This window comes from Molossus molossus, unplaced genomic scaffold, assembly GCF_014108415.1.
Source record: "Molossus molossus isolate mMolMol1 unplaced genomic scaffold, mMolMol1.p scaffold_m16_p_11, whole genome shotgun sequence".
Taxonomy (NCBI): Eukaryota; Metazoa; Chordata; class Mammalia; order Chiroptera; family Molossidae; genus Molossus; species Molossus molossus.
In genome coordinates, this window is record NW_023425346.1 from 97,763,033 (window position 1) to 97,788,714 (window position 25,682).

The window sequence follows — 25,682 nt, forward strand, 5'->3', positions numbered from 1 at the left end:
TATTCATTTCCTCGCCTTCTCTTTTCAACAAACTTATTATTTCAAAGCACAGAACTATGATGTGATTGATGACCTGTCATGTAATTTGTTATTCGATCAAATTTATTAGCCATTGAGTTTTTAAATACTGAAGTTATGTAATAAACGCAATCTAATTCAAGGGAAGGAAGAATCAGTAGTAAGTTGAACCTTGTCATTTTAGCCAAACTGGGTGGATATTGTTATGACACCAAGACACTTGAAAATCCTTGCGATTTTACTCAACTAGCAGGACAGGAAGAAGTGGCAATGCAGTGGGAGTGGTTAATCATGAAAAATGTTTTCTTTTCGCTTCTTTACCAATTGTGTCTAGCAGACACTCAAAGAAGGGTCAGAGAACACCCCACCAGGGCTAGAGGGGTTGACAGACACAGGAAATCGCCACAGTAACCAGAGAAACTCTTAAGATAACACAATTATAGTTTTGCTTGAAGCCTTAAATTGATCACAAATCACTGGATTTCACATTACTATAAATGCTCATGAGGGGGGTGGGGGAAACAATACCAAGATGTCTAATCTTGCAATGGGAAGTTTTCCCATTGAATTATTTGGCTGCACAGAGATACTTATGTACCAACCTTTGAAAACAAAAGGCTTTCCTCTCTGCAGAATTGCTCCAGGTAACATACCACACTACTTCTTGCTAGGAAACCGCAATTATTTTAAAACTATCTGATGAGTGAAGAGATGAGAGTATAGAAAAACATCATTTGGATTTTCAAAACAGTAATATGATTAAGCTCAAAAGAAAGGATTCCCAACTCTTCCAAGGAGGGGTACTTTTCATTTTCCCAAAATGTAGTGTATGCACGAGACAGTAAGCAGAGGTAAACAGGAGGAAAGGGGAAGAAAGAAGAGATAGAGGGGCCTTGTTACAGAAATCTACCTCGCGAGGCTTGAACCTCCAACTGTTGATTGAGGTGGAGACCCTCACTGGATAGCTACGCGCCCAGTTGTTCCTTCTTCTGTTTGTCATTCCTTCATTTATCAGTTTATTCATACATTTAAAAATACAATAACCTACAGACATATTGGGTATCTCCTGAGTGCCATGCATATAAAAATAGTCTTTGCTTTTAAACAAATCATGTTCTACTTGATGAGAAAGGCCTCTAACCAAACAAATGTCATACAATATAAGTGTTACGCTAAGGGTAGATACAAAGTATTCATGGAAAAAACTTTTTTTCCCCTGAAATGAAAGAAATAGTGGAAGAAGAATACATGCCATAGATGAATGGGGGGAAGGCATAAAGATTTGTTAAAACTAAATTGTATAATTAAGTATATGACATTATATTAACCAGATCTATATTATAACTTGTCTACTATTAAAGGACAAAAAAATTCAACCAGGAAAAAATGTTTCTTTATCAACAAAGCTAATGAATACTAGTTCTTCTACAGCATCTGATTATTTGTCTTTCCCTTCCACTTACACAGCTGGTAAATACATATTTATGTACACGCATATATTTAATATGTGTCTTTCCTACTCAACTCTGAGCTCCATGAAGCAGGAGCCAGGTCTATTTTCTCCAAAATTGTGTACCTAGTATCTGGAACCTGGAACATATTAGGAGCCTAACTATCTGGGGAGAGAATAAATGAAGGGGCCTGACATTATGGAAAACACTGGGCAAATGTTGTTGAAAAATTAGATGGTAACACCATCATTTTGGTAGGAGACAGGTCAGGAGACTGGATGAGTACCGCCTGAAGTCCTGAGTAAGAAAGGACAGGAAGGTGCCAATGACATTCACGGGAAAGGGCCATGACCAAGGGCAATGTCACTGGGGTACCGGAAAGGCACAATAAATTTGCCCTCTTTAGCCTGGATTTATCCAATAGGCCAGGCTTCCTTTTGACTTACCTTTTATTCCTGGAAGACCTGGTGCCCCTGGATACCCCATGTGGCCTCTTGGTCCAGGATCCCCCATTTCTCCTGGCTGTCCCATTGGCCCCGGCATCCCTCGATCACCTGAGGATGACAGGGAGGTTTTGCAGACGTCCAGATGATACATGAGTTACATTAACTGGGAAGGTCATCTATGCTCTTGATCTATGAGACATGTGAACCAGGAACACTGTTTTATTACTTTTTCTTCCTAGACCTCCTGACTCTACCTTGAAGGAGAAAATACACTTTTGAGCAATCAAAGTTGCCGATTATGATTTCAAACTCTCACTTTATTCTGAATCGGCAGGAAAAGGAGCCACTACAGTGTTGTGTTGTATGTGTGATATTTACCTTAAGCCCCAAGGAGGAAAGAAAACCAGCACCCCGAACGGCAGGTAAGTCAGGAGGGGCTGGGAAGGAGTTCCCCCGTCGCACCATCCCTGTGCCCTGATACCACGCGAGGCCCTTCACAGGTGTTGACTTAGTTTGCTCCCAGACCAACCCAGTGAGGTAGGACTAGCTCCAACTGGCAGGTACGGGGGAGGTAAGTTCAGGTGACTGGTTCAAAGTTACAGGTCTGGGAAACGGCCAGAGCTGAACCCAGGTCTCCGTGACGGCTGGCTCTTTTGGATCCACCAAGAGACGGATGAGTGTCTGGGAAGGTTCCAGGCTTCCTGTCAAGGTACCTGGACAGCCTGGTGGCCCGAAGGAGCCAGGCAGTCCTGGCCTTCCGGGTGGTCCTCTGGGCCCTGGGACACCGGGCAAGCCCCTCTCTCCGGGTGCTCCAGAATGCCCTAAACAAAGAAGAATCAGAGCTCGGAGGCGCTGTAGATCGCTCTTCTAGGCGGCGAGTCTACAAAACCTCCAACAGCCCTTGCTGTTCTTTTCTCGTCTTCCTTTTTTATGTTGACACTTTTTCTATTGAAAAGATAACATGAAGGAACCATTGAAAACAAAACACCTATAATTTCATCACCTGAAACAATTTTATAGGCATACAAAGTGTAAATAATACCCACAATTTTATATTCTGATTTTTTAAATGAATATAAGTAACTTTCCAAGTTTGTCATCATTTTCCCAATTGTTGTTTTTCAATGACTGGCTCATAGCTTACTGAGTTCATCTAAGCTCAATTAATTAATCCAATTTTTCCTACTCATGTTTTTTTTCCCTCTCTCTTTGCTTTTCTGCCTAATGATTTTTATACATCTTCAGTAAATTTTTCTACTATTAAATTATTTCCTTAGGAAAATTCTTAGCACTAGAATTTCCAGGTAACATAATATGTCTGGTCTTTTTACTCATTTTTAAATGCTGAGATAGTTTAAAGTAAATCACAGACATGATGGAATTCCATCCCTAAATATTTCAGGAGGTATGTCTGAAAAAGCAACACTTTCTTGCATGGGCAAAATAACATTGTCATGGCCAAGAAAATTAATGACAATCCTTAATAATGTCATTTAAGACCCATTCTATACTTGAGTCCCCCCAACTGTCCTCTTAATGTCCTTCACAGCTGCTTGGTCCCCAGTGGCTTCCATTCCAGAAGCGCATGGCATCTGGTAGATACATCCCTTAAGTTAAAAAAAGTTGACTTTGGTCCCTCTCGGGACAGTGTCTCGCTGAAAAGAACAGCCCAGTTGTTCTTCTAGCACAGACCATTCAGCCTCTGGTTCTGGAGAGGGGCTGCCAGATGGTTTGGAGAGGGGTTGTGCCAGCGTACCCCACGACCTGTGCCCACGCACAGCTCACCCCCGCACGTCCAAGAACAAGCAGTGTGCTGGCCGAGACCTTTCCAGGCTGTCGGCTAGTTTTCTTGCTAATTCAGTAAGGATGCAGTAATATCCCAGACTTAGATCAAGTTACACTTTTTTTTATTACTAGAGAAGAGGACCATTTCCCCGTGCATTTGTTTCCAATGTGTGACCTTAATGCGATTCATATTTATAGGAGAAACTAACAGTCTGGGCTAAAAATAACCAGTTGAATCTACAAGTAAAATGAATGGCTCTGTATTGACAAAGCCGTGGGGGAGGGGGCATCGATTGGACTACCTTCAGCTTGTACAATCTTACTATCTTCAAGGTTCAGATAAAGATACCAATACGTGTAGAAAAATCTCCTTGTATTGCTGCCTGCTGATGATGACGATGACATTTGACATATGTTTAGCAATGTACAGTGTACACATTGCTCTCAAGGAATCTCGTTCGATGCTCAGAATGATCCTGCCATGTGCAAAGGGCCAACTTACAGGCGAGGAAACAGCTCAGAAATGACAGCAACTTGCCAAGACCACATGCACAGTAACAATGAAGGTTGACTCAGAGCCACTGGTCTTCCTTTCTGAGACCTCCCACTCTAGTATTTACTGTGGATCCTCACGACGCTAACCTCAAAACTTAGGCTAGCCCAGCTGGTGTGGCTCAGTGGTTGAGCATCGACCCATGCACCAAGAGGTCGCCAGTTCGATTCCCGGTCAGGACACATGCCCAGGTTGTGGGCCCGATCCCCAGTGAGGGGCATGGAGGAGGCGGCCAATTGATGTTCTCTCATCGGTGTTTCTATTTCTCTCTCTTCCTCTCTCTCTCTCTAAAATCAATAAAGAAAAAAAAAAAACGTAGGCTATGTCTTTCTGTTAACATATTACCTTATCGAGATATATTTGACCATGTGAAAGAGAGTGGGAGGTGAAGCCATGGTAATAGCTTGTTTCTGTTACGTTTCCATCTGAGCAGTCATGTGGGATGGAAACCAAGAAACATTTCCGACAATCGCTCTGCTCAGATGTTCTTTCTGTTCTATGGAATGAAACATGGCTATTCCCGGAGAGAATTTCAAGATAATGCACAAAAATGTTCATACGAGATGCTTTAATTTACCAGGGACCCATCTAAATACAAGCCTGGTTTCTCACCTGTCCACTATCAGCAAAATGACTCTGGGCATAACTTATGTAGCCCATTGTCTGTGGGTGGACATTGTTCTCTCCATGCAATGGGTATCCTTGTGGACCATGTGTACACTGTCTCACTGTCGACTTAAGATAAAATCCCGGGAGCGAAATGACTATGTTGAAGAGGGTGCCTCTTTCGTCACCTGGGGGGGACAGCCACAGCCTCCTCGACTGGAGGGCAAGAACTCACTGCATGTCACAATCTGTTCTGAGGGATTGCGCGTCCGTTGGTACTGATACACAGGGTACCATCTTGAAGAACTTAGATCTGTTCCTGGTGACGAGGTTTGACATTTGTTTGGTTTGTTTTCCAGTGAGTGAGATGTGACTAAAGGAGAGAGTCAGTGATACCTGGACAGTGGCCTGACCGGCATTCACATCTGCTTTTCTGTCGGAAACGGGCTGGAACGAAGACCTGCACTTGTACTCGGTGTGAGTGGTTATTACTAATGCATCACTTTTAATTACAGAGACTGCAAATGAGTCCAAGTTTTAATAACTTTCAATAATCATTTTCCGCTGTGTCAAAATCTGCCATGCCTGGGGAATGTATTATCATGTCAACATCATTGATCACGGGACCGCAGCTTAAGAAAGATTGTGAATCCCTTGTGTATAATCCTGGTGTCCTTCTCGGCCAGGGACATCATGCTGTGTTTATTAATAATCCTTCTGATAGGTATCTTAACGGCAAAGAGGGAAGAAAATACTGATATAATCGTTGCTGACTCAGAGGATAAAGTAATTGTTCTATTTTTCAAACTAAACTTAATTCTTTTTTGTTTTAATTTTTAAAAATGTAGTTATACCTGGACATCCAGGGTTACCTGGCTCACCCTTTCGACCAGGTGGGCCAAGCTGACTTGCAGGGTCACCTTTGTTTCCTGTAAGTGATAAAGCGCACACAACATTACTAAAGAGAACTTAATTTCGTCTCACAGACGTAACTTAATAACTTTTGTGATATCTGTCTCTATAGTCTATCTTCAAATATTCCAAGAGAGGATTTTTTAAAAGAACAATAATAATAATAATAAGCTTTATTTTTCTACATAAGAACAAATTGAAACACAGATGCAAGATGTATTTAAACACACACATGCACACACACACACACACAATGTTATCATTGATAACAATCATAGAAAACTGAAATCTTAATAAGTTTAAATTTTTTAATTCCCTGAGACAGTTTCCAATTTAGGCATCTATTTAAGAAATTCCTTGGCCTAGAGTCACTATATCCTTATATTGTGCTTTCAAAACAAAAAGAAATTGTCACTGTTTCAGCGGCTGCCGCCACATTCCAAGCTCTCTGCCAGGAAGCTCAGCTCCGTGTCCTTGTAAAAGCAGAATCACAAAGTCACCCTTTATTGATGCTCTTATAAGAGGTGATGGTCACACACTGTGCTGGAATCTTCCAGACACGAGGACTTATCATAGCTGGGAGACAGTTATAAATGGAGGACTCAAACTGGGTGGTAAGGAATGATCGTAAGAGAAAAAGAGAGCTAATTAGGCGTGTTTTCTAGAACCTGCTCACCCACACTGCTTTCTAAAGGGCTCTGACCCTACTCATAATTGTGGCTAATTATTGGAAGAGTGGGGATCTGGCCCATCCCGGGTCAACCTATCATTCCTTGAGAAGTCTTAGTAAAAAGTGAGAATTTGAGGTCGTTGGCTATTGAGGGAGAAAGCAAAAAGATGATCGTGACGTAGATGAACATAATGCCCTGACATAGGGCATGTTGGACTGGAATCCAAACGTATCCAGAAAGGATACTAAGTTCAGAGTAAGTAGGCAGGTAAGTGAGAATCAGACCACGGAGAATGGCAGAAAAGGCACGAGAGCGAACCATGGTTTCAGGACCAGATTCCATTAGCCTTCTTTCTGCGGGCTCCATGCACTAGCCCTACTCCAGGTATCTGAGCCCGCTTCCGGTCCCTGGGGATGCGGCCCTGATACGAGCATGAAGGAATGAGAAGCAGGTCTGTGCTTGGAGAGAGGCAGAAGGACTAGGATACATTTACAGGGAAGTCGAAGAGGAGAGAGTTCTGAATCATGAAGCAATAAAATGTCAAAAGTCAAGTATGAAAACTTCCCCTTCTATAACCATTTCCGAAGAAGAAGAGAACCATATTATTCTTTCTGAAAAAATGTGTGCAGTTTTTTTTGTTTGTTTTTACAGAAATTGTCATATTCTTTATGTGTCTTTCAAAGGGCAAGGCATGTATCATTGGTAATAGGGGAGAAGACTGTTAGGTGGTTTATTAATTAGTATTATACATTTAAAGGGGTTTTAAAACTGCATTAAAAGAAAATGCAACTGCATATCAAACCTGTGAATTCACAGAAAGTGAGGTGAAAAAGGTGAATCATTTTTTTTTAATCCTCACCTGAGAATATTTTTCTATTGATTTTCAGATAGAGTGGGGGAGTGGGAGGGAGGGAGAAAGAGAGAGAGAGAGAAAGAGAGAGAGAGAGAGAGAGAGAGAGAGAGAGAGAAACACCGATGTGAGAGAGACACATCAATTGGTTGCCTCCCGCACAACCCTGACCAGGGCCAGGGATAAACCCAGAATCAAACTTGTGACTCTTTGATCCTTGGGTCGATGACCCAATGGTATAGAAAAAATATTAACCCAATGCTATAGAAAAAGAGTGAAAATATTAAAGATTTTATGCAAACATTGCGATTTAAGGTAGCCTGATTTCTGTTCATTTTCTCGTTGATATGTATAAAGAGTTAATGAAATCTCTCTCTGAGGACACTTTGACATTGAGTCAACTTTCCATTTCTGTTTCCTGGAAACATGATCAAAGGAGAGTAGGCTGTGTTACAAGGTACAAGGTGAACTAAGGCCTGCAGCTTGTTTTGTAAATAAAGTTTTATTGGCACTTAGCCACGCCCCTTTGTGTTGTCTGTGGCTGCTTTCATGCACAGTTGAGTAGTTGTGACAGAGACCACAAACTGAAAATATTTATAATCTGGCCCTTTGAAAAAAACACATTTGCTGACCCTTGGCTTACGGTGAAAAATTACCCAATTGTACATGACGTGGCCCAGGAACTCTTAAGTGAGCTATTAACACCTGCTGGGAAGCCATGGCTTTGGTCTGTGTTCTGTGACTCCTGTACCTGAGACCCTGAAGGCTGCACCTGCGGAGTCCTTAGAAGAGGTCCTGGTTGGAGGGGGCCCGGGGCTTCTCAGCCAAGGTGGGCAGTGCGCACCCATGTGCATCCCGCCTCTTAGCACCTGATCTGCCTCTAACGAGCTGCAGTCGCCACAAAGATAGCAGCAAGGACTCCCCCCCGGGCGGAAAACCTGATGAGCCTGGCAGGTTGGCTGTTTCTAGCTGGTACTCTCGGGTCTGGATGACAAATGAGGACGACTTGGGTCTTCAGCGTTTGACTCTCTAGACGTGTCTAGGAAGAAGCCCTGAGGACCACAGTTTGTTTCCTCGTGCTTTGCTTTGCATGCAGAAGGTTCTTGCTCACAATGTTACAAACACCCAGGACTACGGATGAGATTGATGGCTGGCTGCTGTACCTCCAAACCATACCTTTAGGTCCTCTTGTTCCAGGAGTTCCTGAAAGTCCTGGCGGCCCTGGAGAACCCAGCTCACCCTGGTAGTTTAATGAAACAAACGTAAACCTTAATGGGGTTTCGCATACAAAGGATACAGGCATGCCATGACCCACTTACAACTTCGCATAGCCAATCTGGTGTTTATAATTCGCAGTGGTAAAGAAATCTGGAAATGCATGGTAAGCATACTACTACACGTGTCTAGTTTTTAAATGTTGGTGAAACTCCCCCAGAATTGGCGGTATCAGTACCAACCGGTAGCATCCAACTCTCTATACCTGACTGCAAAATAGCAACTGCATCAAATAACCTGGCTTTTAAGTTTTAAATAAACAAGTTGAAGACTAAATAAAATATTATTGGAAATTATGTCATACCACTTTAAAAGTCTGCTCTATTCCAAGAGGTGGGTAGCAGATTATTGTATGCATTTTCCAGGAGTTATGATGCAGACTGCGAATCTCCTGGCTTCTCAGGGGGCGTTTTACTCATAACTGTAAGGACCAAGTCACTATATTTACAGCAAAACCTGTGATGTCTGCAGTTGGCTATGCAGGCTAAGAAACCAGAATTTGAGTCATTTTTCAGATGACTCTAGTACACCAATGGTCCTGAGAAAGTCTCTGTGGAGCTGTTGAACCAGGCTGGGGGTAGTAGATGGAGTAAGTGACCTGGTCATCTATCTCATGGGAACCAGGCACTGGTCAAAAATTGTAGCTACATCATGGTCTTCCGGAAGTCTCCATTCTTCCCTTGGCCAACCCCTTAATTCTAAAAGACTGGGAAAGGGCAATGCTGTCCACTGGCAAATTATGACTCATGGGCATCCTGAGAGTAGAAGGTTTATTATTTCTTCCCTCCCAAAAAGCAACCACTTACCTGGTCACCTGGAAGTCCTGGGAAACCAATGATTCCTCTTGGCCCAGGTGAGCCAGGAGGACCTGGGAGTCCAGGAAGCCCCGGCTGCCCATTTCTACCCGGCTCTCCTTTGTGAAATCCAGGGGGTCCGTGCCTGCCTGGATGGCCTCTTCTTCCTGGCACCCCAGGATTGCCTTTATCACCTGGTGGGGTTGGAAGTGTTAGGAACCAATCTGAGGAACTCTTGGACTAGGCTGAGGGTCTTGGTCCTGCTTGTAAGAGATGAAGTCAATGGAGTCGGGATTTCTAGTTCCTGCCCTACACTATATCACAAAGGCTTTCTGCTTCAAGACCTGACTGTCAAAGAAGCTGCCCACGGACAGCCTCAAGGGCGTCCTAGGCAGGAAGGAGAGAGCACACAGGATCCTTTGCATCAACAAGCTCACGTTACAAATGAAGAAAAACTCACCCAGAGGAGTTTAAACATGTGTCCCTCCCAACTAGTTGAGGAGAGAACCAGACAAGAAGTCAGGTCTCACGCAGACTAAGTCTGAGCTTGGGAAAGAGCACACGGAAGTGGAGGTCAAAACCCTTGCTGTTTCTGAAGCCAGCAACACAGGCCAGGGAGTGCTGGTTAGAAAGGCAGGTTTGGCCCAGCCCTGCTGACTCAAAAACTCTTTTATCAAAGAGTCCCAAAGGACTTAGATGAACCCTGAAATTTGAGAAGCGTTGCTCAGAATGACTTGGACAATCTTTGTGCTCTTGACTTCCATATCAGCCACCAAAAACAGGGGTACTTTAAACCTGAAACAGTATGTTACATATATCTCGGGATCGATCCTACTTTGGAGTATCCAAATCTCTAAGTACATATGAACTTCAGCTAAGTTCTAGCATGGAAAAGAAAAGAAAAAGAAAGTAACACAAGTTCATTAGAGGACATTTTTATCTAAAAAAATGACATTTTCTAGTCTCAGTGTTACTGGGAATGTTGCCTAACGTGCATGCTTGTTTGAATGATGTGTACAGTTAATTTATTTTATATGGTTCAAAAACATAAGTATTTACCTTCTTCTCCTGGGAACCCATCATCTCCAGGAGGTCCAGGATCCCCGGGTTTCCCCTTTTTGAAAATGAGAGACATTTCTCCTTCCGCTCCTGGGGGTCCTCTCTCACCTTTGGGTATCAATTATGCAAAAGCAAAACAAACAAGCCCCGCACACGGGAGGCTTCTGTTATCACTGTGTGTCCAGTTTGCAAATCCCTATTCAATCTACTAAGCCGTAGTCGTGTTTACGGATTGCACAGTAGCCACAGTGTTGGTTGATTTCCTACAGGACCATCCATGCCTTTTACATACACCTCCCAACAGCAGGGTCTAGTGGACAAGGAGTGACAGTTTGCTCAACTCAGCCAAACTGGTTCCAGGCTGAAGTGAAAACGGACGGGCTTGCAAAGTCCCTGGTCTAAAATTCGTCTCTTCATCCCGGACGATGCGAATTGCCTATCGCCTGTGTTTCGGTCCCGTGTTCCCTTTCCTAGGCCCCTCTATTACCTGTCTCACAGGAAAAGAACAGACACTTATCTCGGTTCTCCATGTAGAAAATTCCAAAAAGTGGCCCTGGCCGGTTTGGCTCAGCGGTTAGAGCGTTGGCCTGCGGTCCGGAGAGACCCGGGTTCGGTTCCCGCTAAGGGCACGGACCTCGGTTGCAGTTTGTCCCCGGCCCTGGTTGGTCGTGCGGGTGGCAGCCACTCGATGTGCCCCTTCACGTTGATGTTTCTCTCTCTCTCTCTCTCTTCCTCTCTCTCCCTCCCGCTCTATCTGAACAAAGAATGGAAAAATGTCCTCGGGTGAGGATAAAAAAAAGAAAATTCCAAAAAGTGGGAAGAGCACCTGATATCTCTGCCTGATCTTCGTTAACACTGTCCCTCTGTAAAGGGGGTCGGAGTGGGCTCCTACCGGCTTGGTGAGAGCCAATTAGTAACAATTTGAGAATGTTGGAAGCTGTAAATCAGCCGGTCTGGGAGTGTTTATGCCACCGTGGGAGTATGCATGCCATGGGGTCAGCAATCACCACACGTCAGATGCTTATTTTCAATCTTATTTTGGAGAACCAGTTTATCAACTCATCATTGCGTTCACCTGCTTCTTTACCCTTCCAGTGGGATACTTGTGTAGTGAGAAAGCACAGCAGACCTCCCCCAGCGAGCAAGGCCTGCCTCTGACTGCCGATTCTGCATAAATAATTTACAGCCAGCAAAGAAAAATAACAGCAGAATCAACCAACTGAGAAGCAACAGTGAGGTGAATGAACTCTAAAGCTATTTGCCCAAAGGGCTTTGAGATGTTTACTTGTTTCTAAACATTGACAAGTATTCGTTGTCCACATGGGAAATGAAATGGGACCTTCACTCACTGCTGCCTCTGGCTAAGAGGTGAAAGTTTGTATTTAACAAGGATGGGAACGTTTAAACCAGGGACCTCAAAACTTCTATGTTTTATACTAATAAAAGGCTTTATTATTTTAATTGTTCAATTACACTTGACATTCAATATTTTTGTATTGGAAACGCTTCCTTTACGCCCGGCTGGTGTGGCTCAGTGATTGCGCATCAACCCATGCACCAAGAGGTCGCCGGTTCGATTCCTGGTCAGGGCACAGGCCCAGGTTGTGGGCCCGATCCCCAGTGGGAGGCATGCAGGAGGCAGCCAACAGATGTTCTCTCTCATCGATGTTTCTCTCTCTCTCCCTCTCCCTCCCACTCTCTCTAAAAATCAATAAAGTAAATTTAAAAATAAATAAATACAAATAAATGAAGCTTGGGGGAGACTCAACTCAAATCCAGACGAAAGGGAACTCGTTCTATGTTCAAGGTCGGCAAACTGTAGCCCAGGGGCTACACCCTGCCTGCTGTCAGTTTTTGTGCAAGTCACGAGCCATGACTGGTTTTGACACTTTTAAATCATTGGAAGAAAAACTAAAATAAGAAAATTAATTGAAGTCCATCTTCATAGGTAAAGCTGAATTAGGTCACAGCTCGCTTGGTGTTTACGTGTTGTCTCTGGCTGCTTTCACGCTACGAAGACTGAATTAAATCGTTGCAACAGAAACCATACTGCCTGCAAGGCCTGAAGTATTTACATCTAGCTCTTGGCAAAAATGGTTAATTTTCTAAATAAAAGGATTGAAACAGCATTTGGGAGCCAAGAGCCCACACCCCTTCCTAAAGGTGAGACAGTTTCTGAAACCCCAAAGCTATAAATCAAAGCACGCAGCGTTAGTTTTCTTCTATTAAAAGAGCAATTCATTTACCATCATTTTATTTAGTAAGATTGAGAGGTAAGGAAAATGAATTTTGCTTAAAATTCGAAAACCAGCACCAAGAACCGAAAGGAAGGGGAGGGACCCCGCTGCAGGCTAGTCCTGCTTCCTCCTGCAGAGGGCCGTGCACACGTCCTGAGCGGACACGCCAGCAAACCCACGCTGCGCCCCCGTCCCTGTGCTGTTACCGTGCTCACCTGTGGCGCCTCTCAGTCCCCGGTCCCCCGGGAAGCCAGGCCGCCCCTTCTCTCCGGCTCCTCCCTTTCTGCCAGGGTGTCCCTCGGGGCCAGGCTTTCCCCTCTCTCCTGGGAAACCCGGCCAGCCAGGCAGGCCCGGGGGTCCTGACGAAATAAAAGCATGAATTTTTAGGGAAGTATTTTTAAAGGGGAGCGTGGTCCCCAGGTCTGAGTTCCCAACGTCTGTCCAAGATGCTCACTGCCCCGGACTCTGAGTTTGTACTGAAGGTGAACAACTGTGATCAACCTCATGCTACTCAACAGGCTGGCTCTCGCACCCCACACACCCCAAGTGCAGGTCCTCGTGTTTCTGAGTCCTGATGGTTTCAGAGAACTGGGTGTGCGAGAGGCGGCTGAAGAGAGGGTGTCCATTCAAGACAGAATCACATTAACCCTAATCCTACAATTTGTGGGTTGTGCCCAGTTCACTGAGCAGACATATTTAAGCCTTCTGTGTCCCTAATGCCCCATCTACCAAAACATCCCACCACCAGAAATGCAATCCAGGGACAAGAAGGGAGAGGCCCCCATGGGGCGTGAGGCTCATATAACAACATTCTACGGGGTGGTCACACCTAACAGGCTTCGCTGGGCCGTGCATTTCAAGTTAATGAAATGAGGAAAAGCATTGAAAAGTGCTACCCACCCTTGGGGCCTGGAAGACCAGGTCGTCCATCCTCCCCAACAGGGCCTGGGGTTCCTGGGGGTCCTGGGGGTCCGGCTGCCCCTGGCCTTCCTGGGGCTCCTGGGAGGCCCTTCATTCCAGCTGGTCCAGGAGGCCCCGCATCTCCTGGCTGGCCTTTCGCACCCGGGGCACCTGAGACAGGGCACAGGGACAACAATGCAGGAAGACTGAAAAGTGGCCTCTTGCACAGGCAGAAAAACACAGTCATGGCAGCAGCCACTGTCTGTCTGTGGCCGATGAAATGACAGTGAAACAATAGTTATCAGCTGAAATGAGACCAGCAACTCTCCATCATTTCTACAAATACAGGTATTTCTGGCTTATAAAAAAGAGGGCAGAACTATTTCAAATTTTTACTACGTGAAGAAATATTTCCCCGTAAGGATGCATGAATATTATAAAAAGTTTTTGTTTGTTTGTTTTTTATGGGAAATAGATCAGGCATAAAAACCCAAATGTAATTTGTCTTTACTCTTGGGGTGGGGGGAGGGGGGCGGGACTAAAGAAGAAACTTGCCATGTGCTTTCGGAAGCTATGGCCAAGTGAGTCTTGGTCAGGCTGTTCACTGTGATGAGAGAATTGTAGAAGCCAGAGCAGTACCATCTAATATTCCTGGTGCTAGAAATGAAGCTCTGGCTTCCTTTGGCCCCAATCCCATGTCGATCCTACGAGAAGGCGTATTCCTGCATTTGGATGGATACAATGGGATTTACGTAACAGGAGGCCATCTGAACGCTGAAATGAAGATGCTGTAGGAAATAGCCCCTAGAACCCTGTGTTGAGAAACACGATTTCATGAGGCTCTTCAAGCTCCTCCTGTCTTGCTGGGTCTGCCAAGGACACAAGGTCCAGACTGCTCTTTACCTGGGCTATTTGTCAAGGTCATGTTCGCAGCCAGCAGCCTTGACAGGTGATATAGCACCTCCCCCCGGTGCAGGAAGCAGGCTGCCTACAGGCTACTCTAAACCAGAGGTTCCTCAGGCTCAGGGCTGCACTCAGGTTCTGTAACCGGCTGTGTGCGCGGCATTCTAGCCCCCCTGGTCGCCACAGAGAGACTTGAGTGACAAGGGGGGGGGGGTGGCACAAACCAACAGGAAGCTCGTGCTGTTTTCTGTGCCGTGAATAATGAAGTTCTTTGTCTCTGACCAGGAATCTTGCTTCTTCCAGCATCCGTGAAAAGAGCAAGAAGTGAGCTTATTCCTTGGAAAGTCAGGGAGGAAACCGCAGACCCTTCGCCGCTCTTGAGACCTGCGGACACTTACCTGGACTGCCTGGAGCCCCGGGGAGTCCCGGTCGCCCTGGAAATCCGGGGGCACCTCTTTCACAGGAGTGGGCGGGTGGACCTGGGATCCCTGGAAACCCAGCACTTCCCTCTCTGCCCTTCGGACCTTTGAGACCTGGGAATCCGGGCATGCCATCTGGCCCTGGAATGACACAATTCATCTGTGACACTCACGGCGTAAAACGATGTGGAAGGCCGACCCCAGCGTTGAGGCGTGTCAGCATTCCGGGCCGGGCTCTGGGCTCAAATGAGTTAGATCTCTGAACGGATTTTCTTTTCACAGATTGTGAGCTCCGAATGAATGGTAAGCCGTGCACTGCTGGGAGAATTACTCGATAAGGTGACGGAGACAACAAAGAATTTGCTTATGTAAACGGAAAAGACCACGCGGTTCTGCCTGATTCCAGCTCACCTCTAACACTGCAGAGCCTCCACCCCCTCTCCACAATTCTTACAAACCCAAGTGCTGTATGAATTTGCGTTTCATGGGATATTTCATCACTTGAACGCTCATATTCTATTTAGTGGAAAGGCAGGGTCATAATCTTCAGAAAGTAAAATAAACCCCCCATAATTCCACAGCCCAACCCCCCAAAAAAAACCTATTTTATTTTTACATGTTTTCTTTAAATATTTGGTTTATACGTTTACATTTTTTTTTTTTTTTTTTAATCCTCACCTGAGGATATTTTTTCCATTTTTTTGTACAGATAGAGTGGGAGGGAGGGAGAGGAAGGGAGAGAGAGAGAGAAACATCGACGTGAAGGGACACATCGAGTGGCTGCCACCCGCACGACCAACCAAGGCCGGGGACAAACTGCAACCAAAGTACGTGCCCTTAGCGGGAACCGAACCCGGGTCTCTCCGGACCGCAGGCTGACGCTCTAACCGCTGAGCCAAACTGGCCAGGGCTATACGTTTACATTTTTAAAGTAGTAGTCACAATGCACATTCAGTTGTTAGATTATTTCACATTGCATATTAATATGCAAATGTTTTCCATTTTGTTGTAATCTTTACAAATATAATTGTAATTGCTAATGCTAATAGCTGGAGTATTTCTTCTGTTGAGTGTCTGTGTGTGAACTTTCTTTATCGCGACTAATACTACAGTTGACCGTTGAACAACTCAGGTTTGAACCATACTGGTCAACTTATATGCAGATTTTTTTCAATAAATACTGTAAACGTATTTCCTCGTCCTTATGATTTTCTTAATAACATTTTCTTTTCTCCAGCTTACTTTATTGTAAGAATACAATACATAATACATATAACATGCAAAATATGTGTTAATTGACTGTTTATGTTATCAGTAAGGCTTCTGGTCAAGAACAGGTTATTGGTAGTTAAGTTTGGGAAAGTCAAAGGTTACTTGTGGATTTTTGATTGTGTAAGTGGGGGGTCCCTAACCCCAGCACGGTTCCAGGATCAACTGTACAAGAGTATTTTCATATTAAGCTGCATCTTCTGTTGAATACTGCCTGACATACATTGTCACAGGTGAGAGAGTAGGGTTATTGGCACAAAATTATTTCCATTGACTCACATAATGTGTTGCTATTTTCCAATTTATTGGATTTTTGTATATGAATATTTTGACTTAAACCTACCAAGCAAGCTGCCCGAGGACAGGGAATGTGGCTTATTGCCCTGCCCCCACACTGGCCCTGTACCCGTGCACTGTCCTGGGTGCCGAACAAAGGCTGGCCCTTCTGCTGTTAGAAAAAGCAGAGCAGTGTTTGGTCAAGCCGGCCTCGGTCCACTCTTGGTCCCTAATACCCAAGGAGCTCAAGTTCATACTGGACTGTTGGGCCTCACCCAATTCCGATACAATGAATCGCAATTCCTGAGACGGGGGCCCGGAAGATGATGATTTTAATGACCTGCCCCCTCCCACCCCAGGATTACTTTTAAGTTCATTAAAATCAGAAACCTCTGTTGGGGATCCTGCAGAATCCTCAGTGATTTCAGAAAAGGATGTGAGTCCGTGCCTGGCCGTCTTCCCACCCCGCGTCTGTTCATTGCTGCCCGCCTGCTCTCCCTGCCGGAATGAAGGTCTTGTTTCCCTGTCACCTGCTCAAACCACACAGCTGGCTGCCAGGGCTGGGGGTGCCCAGCTCTCCCGGGGAGCCTTCCCAGACTCCCGGCCGCATCGCTCCGCCGCCCTGAGCTGCTCTGCCTGGTCCCTGTCCTGTTCTCCTTCAGCCTGGCAGGGGAACAGCAGCTTACACAGTCCCTGCTCCTTGGCACTAGCACCCGGTCCCGAGTCCAGAGCAGGCAGACAGGGGTCCAGCAGCTGCTGAATCCAGCTGAGTGACTGAGCCACAGAGCTGCTCTGGTTTGACAGCAGCCGATACAATGCAAGGGCAACGGTGGAATGTAACCGGTGCCCACAGAGGGGGAAGACGCCTCCGTGCCGTTTTTATATTCTCCATGTCTAAGGCAAGGTAGTCCAACCACTCTTCAGTGACCCATCCCAGAACCGAGCTGGACGTACAGACACGGGGACAGGGCAGTCCTCATACCTGCAGGCCCGGGGTGTCCTGGGTCGCCTCTGAGTCCTTTCGGCCCTGGCATTCCTGAAAGCCCCCTCTTTCCCGGGGGTCCGGGGTGACCATAAGCAGGGTCTCCAGGGATTCCTTTCTGACCCCTTGCTCCAGGTGGACCAGGACGGCCTGGGGGCCCGACAGGCGAGGAGCCCTTTTCACCTTCAAAACCTGGGTCTCCCTTGTCACCACGAAAACCTAGTGAGCAAAAAATTGTTTCAACTGTTAAACATAGAAACATGGACCCTATGCACATAGCAGACTACCACTTTGATAAAAACACATTTTAAAAAAATACAAAGATACTTAATAGGTATTGTTGTTTTTTCTACCTCTTGCGGGAAAAGACATTATAATTGTGTATTTCCTAGAAGCCATCGATTCTCCCCCATTGCTGCTTTCTCGGGCGAATAGTCTGTCCGGATTGAGCAATTTTTACAACATAATAGACCGATAATGGCCTGTAAGTCATGCTTCAGGTGAAGGAGCCAGAGAACTCACAAAACCAGTATGACCTAAAAGTTACCGGAGCACAGCTAAGAGCTCAATGTATCAACAAAAACCACGGCCCCGTCATCCAGGGGTGTCTGGGCCATTCCCTGCCTGAGATCACCAGTTTTAGAAGTTTATGACATTCCTAAGGAAAACACTGCCCTTACCAGGTGGACCAGGTATTTTTGATATTCCTGGTTTGCCAGGCCGACCTTTTTCCCCATCAGAACACGGGAGCCCGGGAGCACCCCGAGGACCTGGACATCCCTTTGGACCTGAACAATAACAAGAAAACACAGACTCAGTACCATACACATTAAATGAGAACATAATAAGGTGGTTTTTGAAAATCTATATTGTTTTATATATATATTTTTTTTCTTTTTATTGATTTTAGAGAGAGAGGAATGGAGAGGGAGAGAGTTAAGAGACATCCATGAGAGAGAGAATGTCAATTGGCCGCCTCCAGCATGCCCCCCACTGGGGATCAGGTCCACAGCCTGGGCATGTGCCCTGACGAGGAATCAAACCGGTGACCTCTTGGTGCATGGGTCGACGCTCAACCACTGAGCCACACCGCCGGGCTATGTTAAGTCTTTCTAAGAGTATTTCTACTTGATGGCAGTGAAGATGCAGCCTGGCCTGGGTCACACAGCCACTCGATGAGGCACTGGCCTCAGGCAGGGGTTGCGTTAAGGTACTTTCTCAGAGGCCACACTATGAAGGGTTCTTCCCGAAAGCTTTCGGAACGAACACCGTCATTGACTTGAATCTCCTGGTACCTTCCCGTGCTGGGTCTCAAACACAAACATGCGAGCAGAGCCTGTCCTTGTGGGAAGACAGAGGCAGTGGCCCTTGTGTGGCCTGAGAAGACATCAGAGTCCAGGCCAAAATCTATTCCCTGTATCTTACTGCACTTGCCCTCACATGAGGTACAGGCCAAACGCACCTGTGAAAGGAATTGAGGGTGTTTTTTTTTAACCTTCTGTGATTTCCTACTAGGAGATATCTCAGCTAAAGTAACTTACAAAGTATGAACAAGTTTGAGGGTTTGCAGCCCTTGAGATGAAAGGGGCTTGAAAGTAATCGTTAACTTTTCTTTATCCATCTCTGACAAGTTACAGGAGATGTGAAAATGAACATTTGGTCAGTCAACGAGCAATGCTTCTCCGGCCCGTGCTGTGTGCTGGCTGGGGTGCCATTCCCACGCTTTGATCTGAAGCTTGGTCCCGTGACTTGCTTTGGCCAATAGGGTGTTAACCATGAAGCAATGAGAGGTGTGAATTCTGCTGGTAAAGCTGGGCTACCCTCCTGCATTTCTGCAATCACATGACACAAGCACATGCTGGCCTCACAGTGACCTGATGTCACAGACCTGAACCTGGACTGCAGCCGGGGACTAAGCCAATAGACCCCAACTTAGATCAGCAGAACCCCAACCAACCTGCAGACCCATAAGAGAGAAAGTCAATGTTTGTTGCTGTAGCCCACTAGATGTTCAGGTTATTACACATTATTGTGACAAAAGCTATTACAGTCATTCATCATTCAGCTTTTAAATACCTTTTGTTACATAGGACAAGAAAGGTTACCTAGTGCTCAATGGATGAATTTAAGTGAACTCTGAATAAATAAAAGAGAATTCGGCAAAATTCCTGATACAGATTTGGGGTTCTAATTTAGCTATAAAGACGTGACTGACTCGAATAAAATGGCGTCATGAAAATGCCATCAGGAATGTAGGTATGTGGGTATGTGGGCATTTCTCAGACTGCTTCTGGTCTGATGTTTGGGTCCCTTTGTAAAGCAGAATAGAGTAAATTTATTAAGCAAATGATCATGTTTTACTCTTGGGACACAGCTCAAGAAAGATAATATTTTAAAGCTCTCAAAGGACAGACGTTTCCGCTGGTGTGACCAAATCAAGTAACTTGTTGCGCAGCGATATGACAGACCACCTGCAGTGTGCCCAAACCAGCCGGCTAGAGACCCCATGTGGATGACTGAAATGGTGTTTTCCCATCATCCCTCAAATCCGTGTAATACTCCTTATAACAATTTTAGAAACACCCTAACTATTTGCCTGTGAATTTGCTGTTGTTTATCTATTTTGCCAAGTATTTTGTTCTGGGGAACGTGTAAGACAGTCACTTCTCATTGATCATACCTGGAGGTCCGTCCACACCTGGAGGGCCTGGCCTCCCAGGGTAGCTGACATTACAAGAAATGGTATCACCTGGAATAAAAAAAAGAATACATAATTGATAGCCCGATAAATTATGAATTTCAAAGACAACTTGATCAATATATTTTTCATAGAGGATAGTATATAGAAGTCAAAGGAAAAGACTTCAAATATCATAGTGCACTTGGACTACTTTTATTTCAAATTTCCAGAAAATCTGTCCTCACATCTGAACTTCAACTCTCAGAGCTCTTATAAACATAAGGGAACAAAGAGAAATATTGATTCCAAGAAGTATCAGTTTTCATAACATAGAATAAATATTGGATTTACAGACCCATGCATGGCGTATACCCTGGAACCAGAGGCTGGGGTGAATCAGGAAACAGCAGTGGACACCCACACTGGGTGCAGAAGATTTGGCTCCTAGTTTGGATATGGGGAATTGTGCAAATACAGAGACTGGGAAAGATATTAATAACAATTATCATTTCCTGAGGACCCGCCATGGGTCAGGTGCTTCAAATAGATAGCCTCTTGTTTTTCTAAAGACTTTGCAATGTGGTTATTGTCATCTCCAATTTTAATAAGTAAGAAAAATAAGACTACAAGTATGTGCCTCTGAGTTGCCTTCTCCTTTAAAATGGGATGTTCCTCTTTTATCATAGAAATCATATTTCATTATGTATTATTTCATATGCTCTCAAAGCAAAACCATAGGAGATGAATAAAAATCATGTTAGATTTTGATAGGTCCCAGACCATGATTTTAAACCTTATTGAATTCCAAGGTATTTGCCTTTCTAAGTTGTCAAATCAAGAACCAAAGATATTACTTTCTTCTGAAATTTCACATTTAACAATGTAGCCCAAGGTATATGTACATATTACAAAAGAAAAAATCTTAAATAAATCTATGTCCAATCTTTTAAAACATTTCCAACTATAATACTGCAGACCATTTTATTGTTTGAAATTCACAAAACTGTCAAATATATTTAAAATCCTTTTTTTTTTTCCTCCCTAGAATGCCCACAAATGAGTTTTCGGGAACAATACGATGTGTTTTTAAATAGAACACTAGCTGTTTTTTTTAATACACTGCCTTATCTCAAAAGATTACAAAAATAGAGATTTTGAATACATGTATATATATGATTTTAATACAGCCAGATTGTATAAGTTGATACTGAGAAACGAATGAAAGGCAACTCTCATACGCCAAACAAATCAACAGAGACGTCTTAGCATGCAAAGGATTTGTTTTAAATACTGATTGTGCAGTAATGCTTTTACTCTTTCGGCAGAGTTCAAGGTTTGAACAATAGCTCGTTGGAGTTTCATTAGTGGTTTGCCATTAGCTGTAATAACTCACCCAGAACAGAGGCTCCCTTTAGCTTCCACGATCTCCTCTGACATACTGTCACACAAAACATTCAAAATTACCTTTCTGACCCTTCACGCCTTCAGGACCCCTCTTGCCTGGGTGGCCTGGGGCTCCTGGTTGCCCCCTTTGCCCCGGGGGACCAGGAAATCCCAATCCCGGAGGCCCCCTCGGTCCTTCTCTGCCAGGGGAGCCCGGGAATCCAGGGAGTCCTTGATCACCAGGGCCTGCGTCTTCATGATCCCCCTGGGAACGTTCACATCACAAGTCAATGACCAAACTTTGAAAGTCTATGAAGTCAAAGTAGTTATCGTCATAGGCTAATGAAACTCATGCAGAAAGCTTATTTTTCCAGGAGAAAGGGACTCAATAGTAAATATAATGTAAAATAATTAACTTAGATTCTTCCTAATAATTTAGAAAGTAGTTGGGGGGAGTGTCTTATGCCTCAAACATAAAAAGTTACGTGGTTGTGACATCTTAAATACATAATAAGAAATTTTATATAGAACCATTCTTCATTATTAAACATAATAAAATGTAGAAATAAGTACATTAATTGAGGTAGTGGGCTTGCAAATTAAGTTCTTATGCATTTGAAATTGTTTTCCTGAACTCTTATGAGAAGATACAGGGATAGTCTCCATCACAATCCACACCTGTGGATAAAGGGCTGACAAATCCTTTCCCCTCCTGCATAAGAATTTGACCCTCGGTTAACTGTCTAGTTCTGTTTCCCTGGAAACTTCATAAAAATTGCATGTTAACTACATTACGAGGCAACCTTACTTACAGTGCAATCAAACCCAAGTTGTAACATTAGCAACTGGTCTGAGAGAACTGGAAAGACCACGAGAGGTGGCTCCTTCACTGCCAACTTCCTTGTGGGGTCCCCACAATCTGTGCTGTGGAGGTAACAGCCCTTCGGGGAATGAGGCTCTCAAGTCAGGGCTGCTCGCACATCTGCCCCATGTGGATCTCATCTCCTTCACCGCAACTGGATGCCCAACTGCAAGGGTTCTTGCTCACGAGGAACACCTGACCCTGCCCTACTGGCAAGTTGAGGGTCCTATCTTCCATCCTCTGAATAGCCTGGTCCCAAACATGATACTTAACAGGGATGTGAGTCTGAATAGCTTCAATGAAGCTAGAAAGACTCCCACCCTTAGTGGCTGTTATTGAAATTCCTCTCCCAATTTGATCTGTAAATATACTTTGGTTTCATATAATAAGGTTAGTGTACATGATGATAATTGCCACTCAGTGACATTGCTTCCAAATAGGTCCTCAAGCAGAGGAATGAATGAAACAGGAACTATCAAGTCTACAGCAGAGAAAAGTATTCAGGTACTTGATAGCAGCTGAAAAACCAGAAAGCTAGAGACATGCTCTAACCTGATTTCTAAGCTTGTGTTGTCTGGATGAATTCCCGAGATCAGAACACGGTTCTTCCCTATCATCACCCAGCCTGGTGGAAGCGTCACGTGCTTTGGAATAGGACAGAGTGGAGTTTTCACTCCTTTTAGCCTATTTGATGGACACATGACCTTGAGTAGCAAACCCTACGCCTCCATGTCCTTATTGTAATATTGGAGAGATCACTGCTCTTCAGAAGACTACTATTATGAGTAAACATCTAGCTCACTTCCTGTGGCATGGTAAGCATTCAAAAATACCTCATATACCCAAGACAGTTTAAATTCCTGAGCATTGAAACATGCCTCCAAGTCTTTCCTGATGGCCTTCATCACCTGCACATGGTCTCCACCCAAAACATGCTTGAAAAATGCAAAAAAATAGAATTTACCAATACATTTTCCGTTCAGTGGAGTTTCACTAGTTTATTCTCTTTTACTTGCTATTTCCCTTCCTCATGTGCTTCTTCACTAGAGAACAGAACTCAAGATAATTATCAAGACCTGTGCTCGATCCTCTTCCCTACAGAAGCAACTGAACAGGCCTCACATCAGTGGGGGTTTTGTAGATACAAGGGGAGAAGGCCGATATAAAGGCTGGAGACACAAAGTCGTGCTGGACAGAATTGCCACACGGAATTTTAGACCGTCTGCATTCACACCATACCTTTTATTTTATTTTATTTTATTTTATTTTATTTTATTTTATTTTATTTATTTTTTATCCTCACCCGAGGACATTTTTCCATTTTTTGTTCAGATAGAGTGGGGGGGGGGGGGAGGGAGAGAAAGAGAGAGGAAAGAGAGAGAGAGAGAGAGAAACATCGACGTGAAGGGACACATCGAGTGGCTGCCACCCTCACGACCCAACCAGGGCCCGGGACAAACTGCAACCGAGGTACGCGCCCTTAGCGGGAACCGAACCCGGGTCTCTCTGGACCGCAGGCCGACGCTCTAACCGCTGAGCTAAACCGGCCAGTGCACACCATACCTTTTAGGACAGCCATCTTTTGGTGGCAATAACTCAAAGGTGACCCTGGTACCAGCACAGTAACACTTCACTGAGAGAGAGCTTTGTAATTGAGAGGAGGGAAACTGATGCTTGTGCCCATGTAAGCAAGTGAAATTCCATAGCAGAAGAATTGTACATACCGGGGGTCCTGGGTCCCCTTTAGCTCCAGCATGTCCATCCCAACCATGCTGTCCCTGCTGCCCTGGAAATCCTGGGGGCCCCTGAGGACCTCTTTGTCCTTTGCATCCTGAGAACAAAAAGCCAAAAAGATACTCAAGCCCTTATCAGAAGTGGGTGAAGTGGAAGAAAACTTGGGATACAAGATAAAGCATGACCTTGACTCTGTGTGAGCTGGTAGAGATTCCTCTGAGTGTCCCAGGTGACTAAGTCACACAAAGACAGCTGTGCAAAAGTCAGAGGGGGAATGACAATGGCCAAACCCACTGAATCTTCTATCTGGGAAACATCCCTCTTCCCATTCTTTTTTTTTTTTTTTTTTAATTATTTTTCTTTATTGATTTTAGAGAGGAAGGGAGAAGAAGAGAGAGAACATCTCCTGGCCGCCTCCTGCATGCCCCCCACTGGGGATCGGGCCCACAACCTGGGCATGTGCCCTGACTGGGAATCGAACTGGTGACCTCTTAGTGCAGGGGTCGCCGCTCAACCACTGAGCCACACCGGCCAGGTTGTCTTCTCATTCTGACAAGGAGGTTCCGTATGGAGACGCCAATCATGACAATATCTCTCCCCTGCTTGTCCTCCATCTCCTGGCCATTATGAATGGGGCGGGGGGTGTTCCATGATTGGGCACTAGCCCCAGGCCGTCCAAACCTCAACTATTTGTCTCCCTGGAGCTGAGAACGTAGAGCTCCCTTTCATATCTGGTGGTCGACGTGGAGCTGCCCGGGGCATGTACCCGCAGCCCAGAGAAAGCTCATCTTGGGGGAGAGTTCAGGTGGCACAGTGAAATCTGCAAGACGCAGGGGCAGTGTCCTCTGCAGTTGTTCCACACACACCCTGCGACTAACCTTTCAAGTTGTGTTATTTGGCCACGGACTTACCTTTTCTCTTAAACTACTTCCAGCGGGATTTCTGTCACTTACAACTGAACCATTCTTGATTAATGCAGGCTACTAGAATGCAGTGAATACACACTGAGCACGTCGGAGAAGGGCTGTTTCAAACCCAAGTTCACAACAATGGAGATTTGAAAATGTGGCTAAAGGAGCATTAATGTTTTCAACATTGACACGACTCAGTGGAAGACAGAGAGGTTTTTTTTTTGTGTGTTTTTTTTTAAAAGAAATCTCAATAATCTTAAGTCTTGTTATAGAATCGATCTGCGGTCACAAGGGGAATTACTGCAAGAGGACGTTCACATATTCATACGACGGCAGCTGAGTGATTAACTAGGCTCACCTTTGACTCTTGGTACAACCATGTCTCCTTTTTCTCCTTTGCTGCCGGGTGTTCCTGGGGCACCAGGTCTTCCCTTGGTGAAAAATAATAGCAACAGATCAATTTAATTGTGATGGGTCAAAGGTTACTCACATTCGTGTATATCTAATCTCTCTCATCCTTCCTTCTAACGAGCTGTTCTAGAGTCTAGCTTGGTCAGCTGGGTCTTATTATCTTCCTTGCCTTTTTGAGGTGGATCCTACCTTACAAAACTGAAGTTCTTGAATTGCATGTAAAAGCTGGTGGATCTGAATACGGTCTGTACCTGAGCCCACAGATCAATATCCATTTCATGGTTTTGACAATGGA

At 44.8% G+C, this 25,682-nt stretch overlaps 1 protein-coding gene across 1 annotated transcript in view; it reads right to left on the bottom strand.

Moving 5' to 3' along the window:
- The window catches only part of COL4A4 (collagen type IV alpha 4 chain), a 94,150-nt gene that overhangs the window by 20,064 nt on the left and 48,404 nt on the right, over positions 1-25,682 (bottom strand). Inside the window, exons 22-36 of the mRNA XM_036254116.1 lie at positions 25,335-25,407; positions 24,056-24,162; positions 21,551-21,734; positions 20,087-20,155; positions 18,087-18,194; positions 17,407-17,625; positions 14,859-15,020; positions 13,558-13,728; positions 12,873-13,016; positions 10,421-10,528; positions 9,374-9,555; positions 8,469-8,532; positions 5,714-5,788; positions 2,629-2,736; positions 1,916-2,023 (exon numbers count right to left, since the gene is read on the bottom strand). Of these exons, the coding sequence (XP_036110009.1) occupies positions 1,916-2,023; positions 2,629-2,736; positions 5,714-5,788; positions 8,469-8,532; positions 9,374-9,555; positions 10,421-10,528; positions 12,873-13,016; positions 13,558-13,728; positions 14,859-15,020; positions 17,407-17,625; positions 18,087-18,194; positions 20,087-20,155; positions 21,551-21,734; positions 24,056-24,162; positions 25,335-25,407 (1,882 nt within the window). The remainder of the gene's footprint in view (positions 1-1,915; positions 2,024-2,628; positions 2,737-5,713; positions 5,789-8,468; positions 8,533-9,373; positions 9,556-10,420; positions 10,529-12,872; positions 13,017-13,557; positions 13,729-14,858; positions 15,021-17,406; positions 17,626-18,086; positions 18,195-20,086; positions 20,156-21,550; positions 21,735-24,055; positions 24,163-25,334; positions 25,408-25,682) is intronic.